Below are 22,657 nucleotides of genomic sequence, written 5' to 3' on the forward strand. Positions count from 1 at the left end.
ATAAAATTTCCATCCAGTTTACTCAGTTTAACATTAAAAGATTGCTCCATATTTACAATTTTATCGAAAGGTACCGTTACAAAAAACAGAATTTCGTACTTAATTTTTTCGCTTTGTGTTATCAAAGTTATCGTGTTGATTGTTTTGAAATCTGAGCTATTTTTGGTTCCACAGTTTACAAATTGTAATAAAGTTCTTAAAGTTTAGACCAATGTGACCCTCGTCAGCAATTAAGTCTTCTGCTCTATCTAATTGATACGGAGATCAGGCAGTCGCCGACCTCTGTCATCTGTTGCAGCTCCGCCTGCACACCAGCTGCTTGATACGAACAAACGCCTGCTGCTCGCACCAGGGCTGCCACGGCGTGTCGGGGGCTGCGCTCTGCTTCGCAGCTCAGCATCATTTATACGAAGCCAATTAAGGGCAGCATCAGGGAGACGAAACACATTCGTTACGCGCTTGCGGCCCTGAAAAGAATTTTGCTTAGTGTACTTGTCTTGTCAAAAGTTTAATGTAGGTTATATGTAGTTACTCCTGTTCATTCATTTCGTGAAGTGAGAACTTCCGTTTTCTTGTTACGTGTACGTTGGCATCACTGTCACCTGTCAGAGCTCCGCATGGCTCTCACTAAACAATCTCTCTCAGCGTGTTGCTTGTAGTTCAGTACTCAGCCAAGCATATTACGAAAGTGCCCTCCACAATCAGTAGTTGAGCGTTCTTGTAGGACACACGTATGTTTGGTCTTTAAAGTTTTTGCACGTTAAACGAACACAATCGTACCTGACAACAATAGTCGGCACATTAAGCACTGTTACAGAGTAACAAAACGGCAGACGTCAGTTGGTTTCCGCGGTACCACCTTCATCACATGTGTTTATTTGTGGTTTCGCGCAACAAAAGTTATGAAGACACACTGGATGAAAAGCGTTCGTCAGCCGATTACTTCCACAATCCGACGCAGCAGAGGTGAGTACAAATTCACGTACTACTGCGGGCTTTCAAATGTGTTATCTGCTTATGCTTGTGGAGTCTGTCAGCATCACTTAAATGAGTGTCGTGAGCTTCATAATGGGTTTTAAACTGCAGTACATACAGAATCACTGCGTCTCTTTTCTTAGGAGCTTCTATGTACCTTGCCAATCAAATAGTTACTGTTCAAATATTTTGTTATCACAGTACGTGAAACTTGATACAACTCTAAAATTATTTACACATTTAATATCTCTCTTTTGCGATATTAGCAGTGGAGTTGTATATACAAGATTTTTATACTGTCATAATAATGGGTCATGTACTTAGTGGCTCCGTTCAGTGGCCTGACGTTTACCTGTGAGATGTCTTTCATAAAATAAAGTCGTGTTTTCCGTCGTTCAGGGCGCCACTTTTCGCACTTTACTTGCGTAGAAATTATGGTGTCTACGAAAGAAGCTAAAATTACCAGAGCAAAACGTGGTCCACCGCGTACGCGATTGAATAATGTGCATCCAGCGATACACAAATAGAAATTTTGCCTAGTTAAGAGATTGACAAGACATGGCGATAAGCAACTCATTGCTAGATTTTTCAACTAGTACTATGATCTTGCTTCATTCAAATAGAACAATTCACTAGAAACGTACTTAATTACTTGTTCCTGCACAAAGCGTTTGTCATAATAAACAAAACTTAAGCCATAAATATCTATAGGTTTGTGCATTGCTTGCGTAGCAAACGCTTTTTTACTTCTCTGTGCTTGGCAGTATATCCTACTCATGCTGGCTGCGCTTATAGGGAAATTATCATTTTATGTTTTACACGTTTTAATATTCATTCACATACCACGTATCTCTGTCATAAATTAGTACTTTCCAAATTATTTGGGATTAACCATTGTAGCCTATTGTTCAGGACGTGTCTGCAGATCATAGCTTTACATGCCACTGTGTAGTCTATGAAACAAAACACTTCTACCGCTTCAAAGCTTGTGTCCAAATCTTAATCAGTTCTTATACAAATATACACTCCTGGAAATGGAAAAAAGAACACATTGACACCGGTGTGTCAGACCCACCATACTTGCTCCGGACACTGCGAGAGGGCTGTACAAGCAATGATCACACGCACGGCACAGCGGACACACCAGGAACCGCGGTGTTGGCCGTCGAATGGCGCTAGCTGCGCAGCATTTGTGCACCGCCGCCGTCAGTGTCAGCCAGTTTGCCGTGGCATACGGAGCTCCATCGCAGTCTTTAACACTGGTAGCATGCCGCGACAGCGTGGACGTGAACCGTATGTGCAGTTGACGGACTTTGAGCGAGGGCGTATAGTGGGCATGCGGGAGGCCGGGTGGACGTACCGCCGAATTGCTCAACACGTGGGGCGTGAGGTCTCCACAGTACATCGATGTTGTCGCCAGTGGTCGGCGGAAGGTGCACGTGCCAGTCGACCTGGGACCGGACCGCAGCGACGCACGGATGCACGCCAAGACCGTAGGATCCTACGCAGTGCCGTAGGGGACCGCACCGCCACTTCCCAGCAAATTAGGGACACTGTTGCTCCTGGGGTATCGGCGAGGACCATTCGCAACCGTCTCCATGAAGCTGGGCTACGGTCCCGCACACCGTTAGGCCGTCTTCCGCTCACGCCCCAACATCGTGCAGCCCACCTCCAGTGGTGTCGCGACAGGCGTGAATGGAGGGACGAATGGAGGCGTGTGGTCTTCAGCGATGAGAGTCGCTTCTGCCTTGGTGCCAATGATGGTCGTATGCGTGTTTGGCGCCGTGCAGGTGAGCGCCACAATCAGGACTGCATACGACCGAGGCACACAGGGCCAACACCCGGCATCATGGTGTGGGGAGCGATCTCCTACACTGGCCGTACACCACTGGTGATCGTCGAGGGGACACTGAATAGTGCACGGTACATCCAAACCGTCATCGAACCCATCGTTCTACCATTCCTAGACCGGCAAGGGAACTTGCTGTTCCAACAGGACAATGCACGTCCGCATGTATCCCGTGCCACCCAACGTGCTCTAGAAGGTGTAAGTCAACTACCCTGGCCAGCAAGATCTCCGGATCTGTCCCCCATTGAGCATGTTTGGGACTGGATGAAGCGTCGTCTGACGCGGTCTGCACGTCCAGCACGAACGCTGGTCCAACTGAGGCGCCAGGTGGAAATGGCATGGCAAGCCGTTCCACAGGACTACATCCAGCATCTCTACGATCGTCTCCATGGGAGAATAGCAGCCTGCATTGCTGCGAAAGGTGGATATACACTGTACTAGTGCCGACATTGTGCATGCTCTGTTGCCTGTGTCTATGTGCCTGTGGTTCTGTCAGTGTGATCATGTGATGTATCTGACCCCAGGAATGTGTCAATAAAGTTTCCCCTTCCTGGGACAATGAATTCACGGTGTTCTTATTTCAATTTCCAGGAGTGTATTTGCATATGTACGTTAGTCCGTGAGATTAGCACAGCTGGATCTGTCTGTGACTGTCAAGAATTGTACACAAAGATTTAGATTCCATACTTAATTACGAAAAATTCATTCATCCTTGAAGAAGCATACTTAAAAATTACAGAAGCACTTTCATTCTTAAAAGAAGAATTCGTCAGACTTAATTCCCAATAAGTCCAATCATAGCAAGTAACGTATGAAGTGAAATTATATACAAATACTAGATATTCCTCGTGCATTCCTTTCACCACCGCCCGTCAGGCCCAGGGAATGGAATAGCTCGCACGACGATACAATGTGTACAGACTAATATGGCGCGCGGTGAGTGACCTAAAGGCATTTCCCATTTAAAGTCGCTACTGCGCCAGATGTCAATTCAGGTTGCGCGAATAATACATTTGATATGGAACTACCTGCAAGTGATATTGGTACTCCTTAATAATGGGAGGATCATTTGAGAAGACATTTGAATATTATTTAGCAAATTAGGTAGTTGAGCCTTTTCATTTTCGTTTGAATACAGGAAAAAATCCCCATGCGAGCCTCTATGTTCTGACGTTCCAGTGCATTACGAACACAGTACTGCCCTACTGCGCCTTAGTTCCTATCACTTTGAGACTTTGACCTTCACTTTCTCGCACTAAGTGCCACGAGATCCTTAATGAACTTAAAACTAATTTCCTACCACCTACTACTAAATGCCAAGTTCCGTTTGGAAAGTCGATCTTTGCGTAACCTCCAACCAGAAATTCCGAGCCTAACAGACAGGAGACAAATTCTTTACAGCGAGAAACGTCGAGTCCGCGCAGAATAATAACGTGTGGGGAGAGTGAGTGGTGGTGGTGGAAGGCGCTGGAGGGGTAGCGCCCTTCTACACTGAAGGGTACGGCCGTAACTTTTGTTAAGTATTCAGTGGAGCCCACACTTGTATGGCGACCATTCAAGAAGATCTGTCACCACTGCTTTCGTTGGTAGTTAAAAAGAACTCCGCTGAATTTGTTTTCGCCTGGCTTGTTAACGATTTGTAACATTCAGAGAAGCGTCACGAGTGGCGAATTTTGAGTAAAACTGACACATTTAACTTTTGCTTCTTTTCCTAAAACACGGCAGAGCTTACAGTTTCATCTCGCTACCCTGTGTTCTGAAACAGAGTTTTACGAAGTTTGTTAAGGAAGTGAGGAACAGGAAAGTCAGTAGCTTACGAAAAAGCACAGCCTCGGTACAAAAATAAACAAGTAATATCTTCACTTATATTGTTTCAAAACCTGTAGCATTTCTCCTTTCACCAGCTATCGATGGCCCTTAAAAATTGCGTCTGTGGTTAGTGGCATAACACGGTAAATGATGCAGTTCTGCCTGACAACCGTATGGAAAAATATTCTCCTCTTCGCGTGCTGTCATTTGCCAAAATCTCATTTCGATATCTCAAACCGTTTAGGAAATATGAGGAATGTTGTCCATATTATGCCCTGGCTTTATTGCTAGCGGGTCGTAAGTGAGTGTGCTATGTCAGATCAACTTTTTCGAGATCAATGACAGATGGAGACCAACTCCTAAGTCTAAAGACAAATTCAGTACTTTAGCTAAATTTAATACAGCGAAACATATAACGTAATATCTACCAAATGTAAAATCGTAGCGACTTTTTCGTAATTCGCGCAGTGTCTTACTTCCGTGCAAATATCACCATAACTATGACCATCAACGAATGATGTGCACATTATCATGAAGCTGACACAATTATAAGCTATAAGTAACGCAAAAATGAACTTTTTTACCGAATAGCTTAAGTAAAATCGGTACGCCTCTATTCTGTTTCGCCGACGTAAAGAGACAAAGACAGTGGACACCCCCTTCGGAACAAACGAATGAACTTGCCCGCCACTTTGGACGAAAACTGGTCACCGCGCTTCGGCTACCGTATTGTGCGCGGGCTGTACATGGTACTCTTCCGCCCTCACATTCCACAGTCACCCAACTAATTGCCCCTTGGCGCCAATAGCACATGAGACTGTACAGTTTTGGAGTGGCATTGTCCGTACACGAGTTTCACTGATTACAATTTTAAAACAATGCGCGTCATGGACGTTAACACCTGCACCTGTGTCCAACACAACTGTCGTGGGTACGCTTTCCACTGCACCATCCAGTGCTGCCCCAACTAATTCATCTTTCTTGCATGCGCGATTTAAAATAACCACAAAGTTCTTCTCGAATATCTGTATCTTCATTATATCATAGTACCGGAATCTCTTGATCAGTTTCGGCTCGTTGGTGTACATTCTGGAAGTTCACAAATTTTGAAATTCAAAGAAATATGAGAGTGCGAAATTAATGTGTGTGTGAAACGATATGGGACTTAACTGCTAAGGTCATCAGTCCCTAAGCTTACACACTGCTTAACCTAAATTATCCTAAGGACAAACACACACACCCATGCCCGAGGGAGGACTCGAACCTCCGCCGGGACCAGCGCGAAATTAATAGTGCCTGCTGTACAACAGTTATGCTTATCAACATATCTATACAACTTCCGTTGCTGACCATAATAATAATATTAATAATAATAATAATAATAATGTGCATAACTTGTCTGAAAAAAAGAAAGAACAGTTTCTGTGGAATTTTGTTGTTTTGTACGCAATAAAGTACAGTTTATGATAAGAACGAAATAATGTTTAGGCTTTCGCTACTCTCCGTTCCGCCATTTTCTGTGAGTAGGAGTTGTCGTTCTTTCCTTATTTTTTCGTAAAATTGTACTAGATCCCTAATGTGGTCAGAGAGGCCCCACTTCCTTTGCGGCTAACTTTTCCTAGTAATTTTTTTTTTCTGTTAGCGCTTAATACAGTTTCATCAAAGACACTGCACAGGAAAGCCGATTCCTGCACAGTAAACAACCAAATACAAAGAACCGTTTGCGGAAATTATTAAAGTCAAGAAGTGCTACCTACCAGCAAGGTCACTTCACCAGAATACAAATGAGGCGCTGAAAGCCACGGGGGCCAAAGCACAATGTCCTCGGCCTCCAAAGTTAAGTGAATATCAGAGAAACCAGTGAGACAGGTTTTAGCGGATGTTCAGATACAGCGTAATGTGGGCCTACAGAACAGGTAAACCTGACCCACCATAGCGTGAGTAAACGCTAGTCTCCAGTTGACGATGATGTGCTTTATGGTTCTCAGCGCCTCTAATGGATTATTGTGTGATAAAACCCAAAATTTAATATACTATATCTCACTCAGAACTCCACAAAATAGGTTTTTTATCAGTAGAACTTTAAAATAAACTGATTACCAATCTAATGTTACTATAATGAGTGAATTGGCGTATCTGTGCAGTGTGCCTGGTGGGATTTATGCCAAGCAAACGTCTGCTGCAGAGTAAACTTGTAGTTGAGTGGTAGTGGCTAGCAGTGCACGCCGTGCATGAAGCCCATCCTGTTTCGGCACTTTCCTCTAGGCGGACCAAGACATGTGCGACGTACTCGATTCATCTGCCACATCTTGGTCATAAAATCGAGTCTTCAGTTTCATAACTACGGTGATTGTATAGTTAGAGACACGTATTTGTGAGGTACTGAATCCCCAAGTATATACATCTCATAGACAGATGTCCTATTTATAGAGTTAGTGACGGCATAATTTCGCATGTCAAACACGGCTGATATGTGTTGGTTTCCCTGTAAGAGGCGTTCTTCGTTACTAACGAACATTTTATATGAGTGATGCAAGCAGCACTATTCTAAAAGAGGACGGACAAGCGTAGTGTAGGCACTCTCCTTAGTAGATCTGTTAAATTTTCCAAGTGTCCTGCCAATAAAACGCAGTCTTTGGTTAGCCTTTCCCACAACATTTTCTATGTGTTCCTTCTAATTTCAGTTCTTTGTAGTTGTAATTCTTAGGTATTTAGTTGAATTTATGGCCTTTATATTTGACTGGTCTACCGTGAAATCAAAGTTTAATGGATTCCTTTTAGCCCTCATGTGGATGACCTCACACTCCGTTATTTAGGGACAACTGCCAATTTTCGCAGCATTCAGATATATTTTCTAAATCATTTTGCAGTTTGTTTTGATATTATGATGACTTTATTAGTCGATAAACGACAGCGTCACCTGCAACAACCGAAGACGGCTGCTCAGATTGTCTCAAAAATCGTTTATATAGATAAGGAATAGCAAAGGGCATATAACACTACCTAGGGGAACGCCATCACTTCTGTTTTACTCGATGACTTTCCGTCAGTTACTATGTACTGTGACCTCTCTCACACCAAGTCACCAATGCAGTCACATAATTGAGACGATATTCCATAAGCAGGCAATATCACTGTAAGCCGCTTGTGTGGTACAGTGTCAAAAGCCTTCTGGAAATCCAGAAATACGGAATCGATCTGAAATCCCTTGTCAGTACCACTCAACACTTCATGCTATTCGCATGTGTTTCGCTGTGTTTCACAAGAACGGTGTTTTCTAAACCCATCTTGACTGTGTGTCAATACACTGTTTTCTTAGAGGTAATTCATAGTGTTTGAACACAATATATGTTTCAAAATCGTGCTGCATATCGACGTTAACGATATGGGCCTGTGATCTAATGTGTTGCTCCTACTACCTTTCTTGAATATTGGTGTGACCTGTTGGGTACGGATCTTACGTCGAGCGAACGGTTGTACATGATTGTCAGGTATGAAGCTAATGCATCAGCAGTCTCTGAAAGGAACCTAATTGATATACAGTCTGGACCAGAAGACTTGCTTTTATTAAGTGATTTAAGTTCCTTAATTACTCCGAGGATATTTACTTCTACATTACTCACGTTGGCAGCTGTTCCTGATTCGAATTCTGGAATATTTACTTCGTCTTCTTTTGTGAAGGCAGTGTTTAGTAACTCTGCTTTCGCAGCACTGTCTTCGATAGTATCTCCATTGCTATCGCGCAGAGAAGGCATTGATTGTTTCTTGCCGCTAACATATTTCACATACGACCAGAATCCCTTTGGATTTTCTGCCAGGTTTCGAGACAAAGTTTCGTTATAGGCATTGAAGTCCGCGCTAAATTTCGAGCTTCTGTAAAAGATCGCCAGTCTTGGGGATTTTGCATCTGTTTAAATTTGGCATGTTTGTTTCGTTGCTTCTGCAACAATGTTCTGACCCGTTTAGTGTACCAAGAAGGATCAGCTCCGAAGTTTGTTAATTTATTTGGTAAAAAACTCTCAATTGCTGCCGATACTATTTCTTTGAATTTAAGCATCACCTAGTCTACACTTACATCATTAATTTGGAAGGAGTGGAGATTGTCCGTCATAAAGGCGGCAAGTGAATTTTTATCTGCTTTTCTGAATAGGTTATCTTTCTTTATGTCTGAAGGTTTTGGGGGTTACAATATTCAGTCTCGCTACGACAGCCCTGTGTTCACTAATCCGTGTATCAGTTTTGATGCTCGTTATTAACTCAGGTTGATTTGTTGCTAAAATGTCAAGTGTGTTTTCACAACCGTTTACTATTCGCGAGGGCTCATGAACTAACTGCTCGAGATAAATTTCAGAGAATGCGTTTAGCACAATTTCGGATGATGTTTTATGAGTACCTCCGGAATGAAACATGTATTTCCGCCAACATATCGATGGTAAATTAAAGTCACCACCGACAGTAGTCGTAGAGTCAGGTACGTGTTTGAAATCAGACTCAAGTTTTCTGTGAACCTTTCAGCAACTGTATCATCTGAATTGGGAGGTCGGCAAAAGAACCCAATTATTATTTTATTCCGGTTGCCAACAATGACCTCCGCCCATACTAACTCAGAGGAAGTATCTACTTCAATTTCGAGACAAGATAAACTACTTCTAACAGTAACAAACACGCCACCGCCAACCGTGTTTAGCCTATCCTTTCGGATCACAGTTAGGTTCTTCGCAAAAATTTCGGCCTAGCTTACCTCCGGCTTTAGCCAGCTTTCAGTGCCTATAACGATTTGAGCATCAGTGCTTTCTATTAGTGCTTGGAGCTCTGGTACTTTGCCAACAAATTACAACTGTTATACTGATGGTTCCTGTCTCTACGTTCCTCCTGTGTTCGGCCTGCATCCTTTGTGACTGAAGCCGTCTTGTGTTTTCCCGAGACCCTCTAGCCGAAAAAACCGCCCAGTCCACGCCACACAGCCCCTGCTACCTGTGTAGCCGCCTCCTGCGTATAGCGGACACCTGAAGTACAACCCGAAACTCGACCACCATCTGGCGCAAGTCGATGAACCGTCGCAGAACCGCCTGAGCCTGTGATTGAGACCCTTCACTCGGCTCTGTACCAGATGTCTGCAATCTGTCCTATCGACTATGCTGCAGATGGTCAGCTCTGCTTTCATCTTGTAAGCGAGACTGGCAGCCTTTACCATTTTTGTTAGCCGAAACAAGAGAGAATCTCTTCTGATCCAAAGTGACACACATCATTGGTACCGATGTGAGCCACCACCTGCAGTTGGCTGCACCCTGTACATCCAGGAGGACCCATTCCACATCTGGAATGACTCCACCCGGTTTGCACACTGAGTGCACATTGGTTTTCTTTCCCTTCATGGCAGCCATGTCCCCGAGGGGCCCCATAACGATCCTACCGTCGGAGCTCGCAACTACCAACAATCCCACCAGATCTTGCAGGCCGAGAGGTTTCCTCTGAAACGGGACAGGCGACAGCATGTGGCTCAGCGACAGACAGCACGTGGAACCTGTTTGTCAGACAGACCGGGCAGGCCTTACGTGAGGCCTGCTAGCCCGGGGCGACCTCCCACTCGACCGCAGGTGAGGGATCGACCTCAGTGCGAGCAGTAACTGGGCTGTCCACCGGGGAGGACCGATCGGAGGACTCGCCTGGACGTCTGTCGGATCCCCACGGCCGGCCCGCAACAGTGGTGCCCATCCACTGCAGCCTCAGGCTGTGTAACCGAAGAGCCGTCACAGAGCTAAGTGTCGCCAAATCGGCTCACATCCGCACAGAACAATCGTAGTCCCTGTCCATACTAAAGACTGTGGAAAATGTAAGTATGCAGATAAACGGACTATCGACACGTGCTGCGCAACTCTACTGTAGACCCAGACGAAAACGCAGCAACTCTGTCTAATAAATTAGATTAACACGCAGATATTCAAAAACATAACTACCGATGCACTCAGGTGAAACTAAATAATTCGCCCCCGATTAGGAACTTGTAATATGTCACAAAATCGATTTGCTTTCCGACGCAAACGAAAACACGAGAACTGTGCCTATTAAATATTAGATAAACACCCAGAATCACAGGAAAGTAAACTATTAAAACATACAGATGATGATATAAAATTCGCTGCTTGTTTCGCGAGCGGCTACTGCTGCCTGACTCTGTGACTCTGGGAGCATCTGTACTTTAATTTGCGCCCTGTTCTTCGTTTCGCTACGAGAGACTATACACCAACTACACAAAATGACTACGTTTATTGTTGCATGTTGCACCTGAACTGCTTCCACACATTCGTCACACAGTGCCAAGAAGTTCGTATTTTTCATTTGTGTCAAACATATTGAGGCAACATAACACAGCAAAACGAATGTAGCAATTTTACGGTTGGACGTGAAACGTCAGGACCTCATTTTTAATCCCTTGTTCCTCTTCTTAAGCAATACATGTCTGCCAAATAATCAGCTGCACTAGTTAATTACGAATCTATTTTTTCGTCGTATTGTGATGAAACAGAACTTGTAACTGCAGTAATTCAGCTACCTCACATTCACTTCTTTGACGCTGCAGATTTTCTGCAGTTTGTAAAAGCAAAGAAGAACTAACTGGATTGTAGATTACTTTTTGCCTTCTAATTCATATGTGCCGCCTGCAATACTTCCTGCAAATTGATTCTCGGTGTTGTTGTTGTGGTCTTCAGTCCTGAGACTGGTTTGATGCAGCTCTACATGCTACTCTATCCTGTGCAAGCTTCTTCATCTCCCAGTACCTTCTGCAACCTACACCCTTCTGAATCTGCTTAGTGTATTCATCTCTTGGTCTCTGTCTACGATTTTTACCCTCCACGCTGCCCTCCAATGCTAAATTTGCGATCCCTTGATGCCTCAGAACATGTCCTACCAACCGGTCCCTTCTTCTTGTCAAGTTGTGCCACAAACAACTCTTCTCCCCAATTCTATTCAACACCTCTTCATTAGTTATGTGATCTACCCATATAATCTTCAGCAATCTCCTATAGCACCACATTTCGATAGCTTCTATTTTCTTCTTGTCCAAACTATTTATCGTCCATGTTTCACTTCCATACATGGTTACACTCCATACAAGTACTTTGAGAAATGACTTCCTGACACTTAAATCTATACTTGATGTTAATAAATTTTTCTTCTTCAGCAATCCTTTTCTTGACATTGCCAGTCTACGTTTTATATCCTCTCTACTTCGACCATCGTTTTGCTCCCCAAAAGGCAAAACTCATTTACTACTTTAAGCATCTCATTTCCTAAACTAATTCCCTCAGCATCACCCGATTTCATTCGGCTACATTCCTTTATCCTTGTTTTGCTTTCCTTGATGTTCATCTTATACCCTCCTTTCAAGACACTGTCCATTCCGTTCAACTGCTCTTCCAAGTCCTTTGCTGTCTCTGACAGAATTATAATGTCATCGGCGGACCTCAAAGTTTTTATTTCTTCTCCATGGATTTTAATACCTATTCCGAACTTTTCTTTTGTTTCCTTTACTGCTTGCTCAATATACAGATTGAATAGCATTGGGGAGAGGCTACAACCCTGTCTCACTCCCTTTCCAACCACTGCTTCCCTTTCATGCCCCTCGACTCTTGTAACTGACATCTGCTTTCTGTACGAATTGTAAATAGTCTCTCACTCCCTTTATTTTACCCCTTCCACCTTCAGAAATTGAAAGAAAGTGTTACAGTCAACATTGTCCTACGCTTTCTCAAAGTCAACAAATGCTAGAAACGTAGGTTTGCCTTTCCTTAATGTTTCTTCTAAGATAAGTCGTAAAATCAGTATTGCCTCACGTATTGCAATATTTCTACGGAATTAAAACTGTCTTCCCCGAGGTCGGCATCTAGTAGGTTTTCCATTCGTCTGTAAGGAATTTGTGTTAGTATTTTGCAGCTGTGACCGATTAAACTGATAGTCGGTAATTTTCACATCTGTCAACAACTGCTTTCTTTGGGATTGGAATTATTATATTCTTCTTGAAGTCTGAGGATATTTCGCCTGTCTCATACATCTTGCTCACCAGACGGTGGAGTTTTGTCAGTACTGGCTCTCCCAAGGCTGTCAGTAGTTCTAATGGAATGTTGTCGACTATCGGTGCCTTGTTTCGGCTCAGGTCTTTCAGTGCTCTGTCGAACTCTTCACGCAGTATCATATCTCCCACTTCAGCTTCGTCTACATCCTCTTCCATTTCCATAATATTGCCCTTAAGTACATCGCCCTTGTATAGGCCCTCTATATACTCCTTCCACCTTTCTGCTTTCCCTTCTTTGCTTAGAACTGGGTTTCCATCTGAGCTCTTGATATTCATACAAGTGGTTCCCTTTTTTCCAAAGGTCTCTTTAATTTTGCTGTAGGCAGTACTTATCTTACCTCTAGCAAGGTAAGCCTCTACATCCTTACATTTGTCCTCTAGCCATGCCTGCTTAGCACTTTTGCACTTCCTGTCGATCTCATTTTTTAGACGTTTGTATTCCTTTTTGCCTGCTTCATTTACTGCATTTTTATATTTCCTCCTCTTATCAATTAAATTCAATACTTCTTCTGTTACAGAAAGATTTCTACTAGCCCTCGTCTTATTACCTACTTGATCCTCTGCTGCCTTCACTACTTCATCCCTCAAATCTACCCATTCTTCTTCTACTATATTTCTTTCCCCCATTCCTGTCAATTGTTCTCTTATGCTCTTCCTGAAACTCTGTTTATCCAGGTCCCATCTCCTTAAATTCCCACCCTGTTGCAGTTTCTTCAGTTTTAATCTACAGTTCATAACCAATGGATTGTGGTCAGAATCCACATCTGCCCCTGGAAATGTTTTACAATTTAAAACCTGGTTCCTAAATCTCTGTCTTACCATTGTATAATCTATCTGATACCTCCTAGTATCTCCAGGCTTCTTCCATGTGTACAACCTTCTTTTATGATTCTTGAACCAAGTGTTAGCTATGATTAAGTTATGCTCTGTGCAAAATTCTACCAGGCGGCTTCCTTTTTTATTTCTTACCCCCAATCCACATTCACCTACCACGTTTCCTTCTCTTCCTTTTCCTACTATCGAATTCCAGTCATCCACGACTTTTAAATTTTCATCTCCCTTCACTAACTGAATAATTTCGTTTATCTCATCATATATTTCATCAAGTTCTTCATCATCTGCAGAGCTAGTTGGCTTATAAACTTGTACTACTATAGTAGGCGTGGGCTTCGTATCTATCTTGGCCACAATAATGCGTTCACTATGCTGTTTGTAGTAGCTTACCCGCACTCCTATTTTATATTCATTATTAAACCTACCCCTGCATTACCCCTATCTGATTTTGTATTCATAACCCTGTATTCATCTGACCAAAAGTCTGGTTCCTCCTGCCACCGAACATCACTAATTCCCACTATAGCTAACTTAAACCTCTCCATTTCCCTTTTTAAATTTTCTAATCTACCTGCCCTATTAAGGGATCTGACATTGCACGCTCCGATCCGTAGAAGGCAGTTTCCTTTCTTCTGATAACGACGTCCTCTTCAGTAGTCCCCGCCCGGACCTTCGAATGGGAGACTATTGTATCTCCGGAATATTTTACCCAAGAGGACGCCATCATCATTTAACCATACAGTAAAGCTGCATGTCCTCGGGAAAAATTACGGCTGTGGTTTCCCCTTGCTTTCAGCCGTTCACAGTACCAGCTCAGCAAGGCCGTTTTGGTTAATGTTACAAGGCCAGATCAGTCAATCATCCAGACTGTTGCCCCTGCAACTACTGAAGAGGCTGCTGCCCCTCTTCAGGAACCACACGTTTGTCTGGCCTCTCAACAGATACCCATCCGTTGTGGTTGCACCTACGGTACGGTCATCTGTACCGCTGAGACACGCAAGACTCCCCACCGACGGCAAGGTCCATGGTTCACGAGGGGTTTCATTCTCATACCCCTGTAATCTGTAAGTGTAATTCTTATCCTTCACTAAAGCAGCAAATTCATAACACAGTGTGTGCACGGACTCTAGCATAGTGCACAAACTGTTCCAGCGTGTGCGGAACTTTGGCTCCAAGCACGAACAGAAGAAACTTTTCTTTCTATCATTTAACATCGCAAATGTGGCTGAGTGCTGTTGTACAATGAGCACTACAGAGGAGGCTTTCGTGATTTTCCAAAGTTCTTATTGTATTGGGACCCTGGTCGGAGACAAAAACAAAACTATGCAACATGTCTGGCGAAATTTTCGTATCAGTCATCCTCTCTTGCGGGTCTTTCATAGTATTAACGTCCGTCAGCTTAACGTCCGGGAATTCGGTTATAAATAAAACATTATTCAAAAGAGACCAATCTGTGTTTATGTAATATGCTGTAAGTGTCAAGTAATGCACCTTTTATACGAACCAGTCCGCATATCAACTGTCGTAGACAATTTCTTATTAATAACTTGCTTAATAGCAGAAGGCCTTATTCGGTTTCGGACTGCAAGAAGCCCCTTCTTTGACTTGTCTACTTACAGCAGAAATAGTTGACATAACGTCTGAAACGCTGACTTCTCGATAAAGTGCACTCATATGAATTAATTCTTGGTCTATTTGTTTGAAACCTTCATCAGAAACACCTCTAACGTCTGAAAGGTGTCATCTCTTTAGCACACATTGCAACAAACTTCGCTGTTGTTTTTTACTACTACCTACATTTCTGAAGATGTATCAGAGTGGGATGTCTTACAACTGTATTTGTTTAAATGAGTTGTTCTCGACTAGAAACACAGTAACGTCGATCAGTTTGCGCACGACACATATTCTGTAGACTTTCTGTTTTAGTTTACAACAGATATTTATTCCTTACTTCGCTTTTTAGATTCTCCCATTTCTTCTACGTTTACGCATTGGTTTCAGTATTACTTGTTCCTGCACTTCCTCACTCGTGATTACGAACACACCACGAATGAGAAGCCTGTGCTAGAGGTAATCGCGCAGGGATAAAGACGCGTTTAACATTTTTGGAGTCAAAAATTGTGCGGGACTCGGCCACGGCCTCTACACTCGGCCGCTGCAAACAGTGCGGGCAGGATGTGCGGCTAGGCTGTGCTCAGCACGGCTCGCATTCTGTGCTCGACTACTCGGCCATGCAGGACTAGCCTGCCCGATCATCAAATGTTCTACTACCTACATATCGATCAAATGCTTGGTCAACTTTTCTTTTAAACCTGAGCCACAGTTCTTTAAACGTTTTTCTCCACACACACACACACACACACACACACACACACACACACACACACACACACACACTTTATCGACCGACAGACAGATTTCAGGGTGGTCTACACAACGCACGTTCTGGCCGACTACACTCAATTACTTGTGCGCCGCCCGGCTCCTAGCGCTGGTTGTGACGTTCTGTTCTATGAGATACCGCATAGTATCCCACAGGAAAAGAATTCGGATGTGGCTTGGCTGTTTTCGAACTAACAAGACCAGAAAAAAGCCATGATAAAAGCTGTGGGCAAACAAATGGATAATGCAATGCATGAAATGCACCTACGCTGTGTTACTTATGGAGCTGGGACACAAAGATTTTCGGAGTTATTTAAGATTGGATGAAAAATGCTTTTCGGAGCTTCTTAACGTCGTCAAACGATAGCTACATCACGATTTCTGCCCACTGGCGGAAGTTACGTGGACCTCAAATGCAGCGCGAGTGGCCCCCACAGTTATTATCTGAAACGATTCTGGAATCCTGCAAGGTGATTCATAGTTGCCTGAGAACAAATGTCGTGATAAAGCAAGATCAAAACGAAAATTAAATAAATTATGTTCGTGGAAACTTTATGAACTTATGTACTTATGTAATATTAATGATATCCCCTGTAAGTTCAGGAAACTCATTTCAAATTATAAGAAGGTACACTGCAAATAGGAGCGGCGCACATTATGTAATAAATTCACAAACGTATTTATAAAAAATGAAGCACTCAGCAGCTGTTAGAACTTGGGGAAAGCCCTTCAGTTTGCTCGTCAAAGCAGGAGGGATGGCGATATGTTGGATTTTTGTAACACTTCGAACCGAGGGTATTTCATGAATAAAAGTCCGCCGATTGTCTATAATTCGAATTTTTGGTTCTAATTTCGATACGTATCAGGAATGAAATAATCTGTCTCTATTTTGGTTTTCAGACTTAATTTCAAACAGACAGACGACTGACAGTTATTCACAAAGGTGTGTATCTTTTATTTTCTCTGGTTGATACATCAGACCATTATGGATTCGTTAAAATTGAAAGAATCGCTTCATTTCTTGCAACTCTATTGCTATACTCCTCGCACGACGCGTCCCACAGACGTCTCGAAAAATTTCCAGAAACTTTGCTATCAAAATTTCGTCTGCCTCGCACACTGTCACGTTAGCCGCATTTGGACGGCATTAAATCCCGCGCTTAGTGAGTGCAAAGGAACTGTTGTCTTGCGGTTTGCACGACAGACTACACACCACGTAATTTGTAGGCGGAATGGGGCCGTGGGGCGGGCCTCGCTGCTGTTTGCTGGTCGTACCTAACCAACCGACCGCAACGAAACATCGGTCGGTCTTATGACCGACAAGCCTACTCACGTACAATTAGTCGGTCGGTCGGCCAACAATCTTCACACGCACAGTTTATCGTTCGGACGATAAACCGGAGCATGTGTAGGGTCCTTTACTGACAATGAGTCTCTGAGAATAATTGAATGAGAGAAAGGGCTCGAAAAACAAGATTTTGCAGCAGCAGATTCCGATATCTCATAACGGGCTTCTGACTGCAGCGTTGAAGGATTTGGATACTGTACCTTGCCAAGTATGTAGTATACCGACGGAGACATTACGACAGCTCACTGGCCACACCCACTGGAGAATTACTGGCAATGTTTGAGACAAGCTCGGTTGGGCAGCTGAGCACGTTTTGTCGCGGTTTGCTTGTAGCCTCAGAACCGTTCCTTGAAACTACTACGAAATTATCGTGCGAGATAACGCAGTGGTTAGGACACTGAACTCGCATTCGGTAGGTTGACAGTTCAAACCTGCGCCCAGCCATTCAGATATTGGTTTTCCATGATTTGCCTAAATTGCTTACTGCAAATGCCGGGATGGTTCCTTTAATAGGGCACGGCCGACTATCCTACTCCATCCTTCCATAGTCCGAGCTTTCTGATGAAGGTTTCTGATGAAGGTTTCAAACAAATAGACCACTAATTAATTCATATGAGTGCACTTTATCGAGAAGTCAGCGTTTCAGACGTTATGTCAACTATTTCTGCTGTAAGTAGACAGGACGTTAAACTTTAACCTCCTACGCCTCCAACTACGAAATTGGAATTAATATTTGCCCAGGTCTATGGATACCACAATTTGGCCGCGGAACTTGGTGTCACTAAGAACCTGTGCGCCATACTTTGTGAACGATTCTCCATCGTTCATCCGGAAGTAATTAACATTTGTTCAAATGGTTCAAATGGCTCTGAGCACTATCGGACTTAACATCTATGGTCATCAGTCCCCTAGAACTTAGAACTACTTAAACCTAACGACATCACACAACACCCAGACATCACGAGGCAGAGCAAATCCCTGACCCCGCCGGGAATCGAACCCGGGAACCCGGGCATGGGAAGCGAGAATGCTACCGCACGACCACGAGCTGCGGACAATTAAAATTTGTACCAGGACGAAAACATTTATCCGGCTGCTTTGGCTGTCATCAGAGTCCAGGCAAAGGAAACAGAGGCACCTCAGCGTGGGAAAGCAGGGAAGTCGCATTTGTCATTGCTTCAAGTATAAACGAACAATATTTGCGTAGATTAAGGCGTATACGAGGCCCCTACACACGCACCAATTTGTCGGCTGACAGACGACCAATTGCGTGACAGCCTACAAGCGTCCCGACCGACTGCAATCAGAGATTCTATTGCCGACCTATTGTCGAAATTTATTTTATCTTTAGTTCATTGAGTTTATGTCCTACGAGATCCCGCTCGGTTTTTCACAGAAACCAAAACGGGGTTTGCTTTCGCAGTTTTAAAGGTAAAAAGGAAAAAAAGTGGCGAACACAAGGGCAGAAATTCACCCACCCACCTTCAGGCTGGGAGCCGATAATTTTAGTATTATTTATGAATGGGTGAATCGTGCATTTCGGAACTGCTGAACATCTTAAAACCATTCTTAAGGAAAAATAATGCAGTTCTGAGAGAGGTCGTAAACTCCGAGGAGAGACTGTTAGCTACGTATATTACGATTTCTCGCCAATGGCAGCAGACGTAAAATTCAGTGCTTTTCTATCGCCACAGTTATTAACTAAAATTATTTCTGAAATGTGCAACTTCATTTATAATTGACTGAGAAAATACATCGTGGTACGGCAAAATAAATAAAACAAAAGACGTTCGTAAAAACATTATCAATTAAAATAAGATAACCTGCAAATCTCAGAGACTCGTTTTATATTCGAAGAAGAAAGACTACACATGGTGGCAGCGCGCGTCATCTGAAAAGTACAACAGATGCGTTAGAAATGAAGCATTTAGCAACTGTTAGAATTGTAAAAAAAATTAATCCCACCTTCTGCTCTACATAGCGGATGGCGTGGATATAGGCTCGACTTTTTCAATACTGACAACAATGAAGCAAATACATTTTATGAATTAACGTCCAAGGAATGTCGATATTTCGGTTTTTAGATTCCATTTCCTGTAAATATCGGAAATAAAACCTAAAAACAGAAGTAAAGATGGCCGACAGACTTAACGTCGTGTTGCACATAGAGAAACCCTTATGTGTTCGTTAAAAAATTAAACAAGTGCTTCATTTCATAGCTATACTCCTCGCACCACGTGCTGCGCATACATCAGCAAATTTCTTTAAAACCTCTGTCCTTAAACCTTGATCCACCTTGGACATCGACACGTATATTAGAACAGTATTCAATTTCGCGCCCTGTGTCAAAACATGCATTTTAGTAGGGCGGTTGGCACGATCGCGCTACACTCGACACAGTCTGTTGGGTCGGCTGTCGAGTGGTGCGACGCGCACCACAGTGAAAGTTCGCCAGTCGGTCGGTCGGTCAAAACACCGACACACGGGTCGGCCAACTTGTCGGACGGTCGGTGAGTGAGGCGCCACGAGAGGCGCTGCTGGCGAGTCACGTGATCAGGCTGACGGCTACGACCGACGGAAGGAAGAGCTGTGAATCATTCTTCTTGCTTTACTCAGGTGCTGGAGTATAGAAGTGCTTGGTTTCGCTGCTGAAGTTTTTCTTTGGAGTGAATGTTGTTGCTGGTGTTGGTGGCGGTGGCGTTGGTGTTGGAGCTAGCAGCCACAGTAAGTGAACTCACTTATATTTCTTGTAAATTGTCGTCTGCACTGTTTTCAAATTCCCAATGGAATATGGGAATTCTGGGAATAGCTAAATTTCTTAGCCCAAGTGACAGAGTACACATATTAGTTGATGTTTTGAACGTGTGATGAATAGAAAAAAGGAAATCGAGCAATGTCTAGATTCCTCACTCATTAAAACTTCCTTCTGAGACGCTTAATAGCGGGTTCATTGCGAACGTTTTCTTGGACAGTTAGTATAAAAAACAAAGTACATTTTAAGATATTCTTTTGACAGTTCAGATTCGATAATGGTTGATATTTTTGTTTGTTTAGTTGGCAGTGGCTGCGCTGTTTATTTTTGGTTTAGAGATTTTCTTTCCGTCATTCGACTTCCAATTTCTTAACCATCCAACTCCAAAGGTCTGTGTTGAAGGCTGAGAGAACGGAAGTTTCGAAACAGAGTAAACGTGGCTTAATATTTTTTCAGCTTTTCGGGAAAAGGCAGGGAACGGACATCAATGTTTATTTTAGGGCGTTATAGCCCAATGAAATGTAGTGGCGGATCGAACGCGGTGGAGGGGGGAGGGGGTATCAAATGGATCTGAGCACTATGGGACTTAAGTGCTGTGGTCATTAGTCCCCTAGAACTTAGAACTACTTAAACCTAACTAACCTAAGGACACCACACACATCCATGCCCGAGGCAGGATTCGAACCTGCGATCGTAGCGGTCGCGCGGTTCCAGATTGTAGCGCCTACAACCGCGCGGCCACACGGGTGGCGGGGAGGGGTATCGTAGGAGGCAGTATGCGCTGGGTAGTGTGGACGTGGAAGGCGAACGAATTTATCACAGCGCAAGCGCGGAAATAAATGTAAACTGCCCTTACGAATTTCGCGGTCTTGCCACTAATAAATAAGAGCGAAGGAGGACTATGGTTCATTTCTGTTGCAGTGCCATCCGAAATCCTATCTTCTCTTTGACGGTTCTCGTTCCCTTCTTTCACTACAACGGGGTTGGCAATGTTGCGCCAGCAGACTGGGAGACTTCAAGCGGCCCTACCGCCCTGAACACGCTTCTTTCTTTCATTCATTCATTCACTGTTTTTCTGCCCGAAGTATGCGACAGAGGTGCAATAGTTCTTCTGGAAGGAAGGAAGGAAGGAAGGAAGGAAGGAAGGTTAGGTTTAGTGGCCCACCGACATAGAGATCATTAGAGACGGAGCACAAGCTCGGATTGTGTCAAGGATGGGGAAGGAAATCGGCCGTGCACTTTCAAAGGAATCGTGCCGGCATTTGCCTGGAGCAATGTAGGGAAACCACGGATAACCTAAAACTTGGTGGCAGGACGCGGGTTTGAACCGTTGTCCTCCTGAATGAGTCTCCAGCGTGCTAACAACTGCGCCACCTCGTTCGTTTGAGTGCTTCCGTGGACTTTGATTACCTATCGTAACTTGTTTGGACAGCTGTGTGGCCACTGGTTGCATAACGCAACTTGTTTGGACACGGATATGCTGAGAGGTGCCGTAACGTTCCACTGATGTTGATCATCGCCCCCATAGCCTGAATTACCCAGTGATAGGAAAATGTCACCGTCTCGAGTAGTTACTAGAATCTGGGGTGCAGACTTTCTATTAGCAAAGAATTCATCTCAAAACTATGTTACCCACGAATGCAAACTGATGTAACTCCTCTCCCCCCCACCTCATACATCAGCAGCCACATTAGAGACTAACCATACAAATTTTCTTTGAACAATTTTGTTTAAAATCACGAAAGCTAAATTGTATTTCATTTTTGTAAGTGTTTTATTAAACTAATAACTACCAGTATGATGTCATTCATTAATGCTAGTATTTGAAAAAATGTTGGAACTACTCAGTATTAGAAACTTACTGTATTTATGATAATAGTAACAATAATAGTAATTTATTTTCGTGATTTAGATATGGCAGAACCTTTTTCTACCCATCAAAAAATTTAATCTTACGCCTGAGCGGATAATTAGTCAGGTTAGGAACATCCTTACAACAACATAGTTGTAGCATTGTCGTCCGTGATGGGAAATATTACGGCTTAAACAGTGACTTGATAATTTGGATTTTGTTAAGCCTCTCAAGCGCAGTCAGTGGTAAACGAGTGAGAATTCTGTAATGCCTCTCCCGTAACCGCCCCTCCCTTTCGCGGACGCCTAGCATATTGCGGGGTCCGCAGGGTGTAAACTGTAAACTGTAAACGGTAGCTTACACAACGTACTACAGTGGTGTACGTCAAGTCGAGACGAACAATTAGACTTCCGGTGAACCAAGTACGGGAACTGCCTCTTTACCGGTAAATGTTACTTACTGCAACCTGTTACATTTTTCAGTATGGAGCGGATATAACACGGGGTTTCGCTACCGGTCATTTGTTACCACAACCTCTATCTGCCTTTAAAATTAGTCGATTACGCCAGCTCTCTATCAGATTGTGACCTTGGAACCTAACCTACAGCTCGTTTTGTGAAACGGATCGGTCTGTCACCACACAACGAAGATATGGGGGGGGGGGGGGGGGGGGGGGTAGGGTAGAGGAGTGTGCCGGCAATACCGCGCTTTAACCTCAGATGGGCCTACACGAAACACCTAAGCTACATGGCCTGCACATCACGCGAGATTTTTCAACATTC

General features: G+C 43.6%; 1 protein-coding gene across 1 annotated transcript in view; it reads right to left on the reverse strand.

Annotated features, from left to right (window-relative positions):
• Positions 1 to 248: 248 nt before the first annotated feature.
• LOC126442989 (uncharacterized) overlaps positions 249 to 22,657 on the reverse strand; it is a 76,360-nt gene continuing 53,951 nt past the window's right edge. Inside the window, exon 3 of the mRNA XM_050090836.1 lies at positions 249 to 467. Coding sequence (XP_049946793.1) covers positions 249 to 467 — 219 coding nt within the window. The remainder of the gene's footprint in view (positions 468 to 22,657) is intronic.

This window comes from Schistocerca serialis, unplaced genomic scaffold (assembly GCF_023864345.2).
Source record: "Schistocerca serialis cubense isolate TAMUIC-IGC-003099 unplaced genomic scaffold, iqSchSeri2.2 HiC_scaffold_1417, whole genome shotgun sequence".
Taxonomy (NCBI): domain Eukaryota; kingdom Metazoa; phylum Arthropoda; class Insecta; order Orthoptera; family Acrididae; genus Schistocerca; species Schistocerca serialis.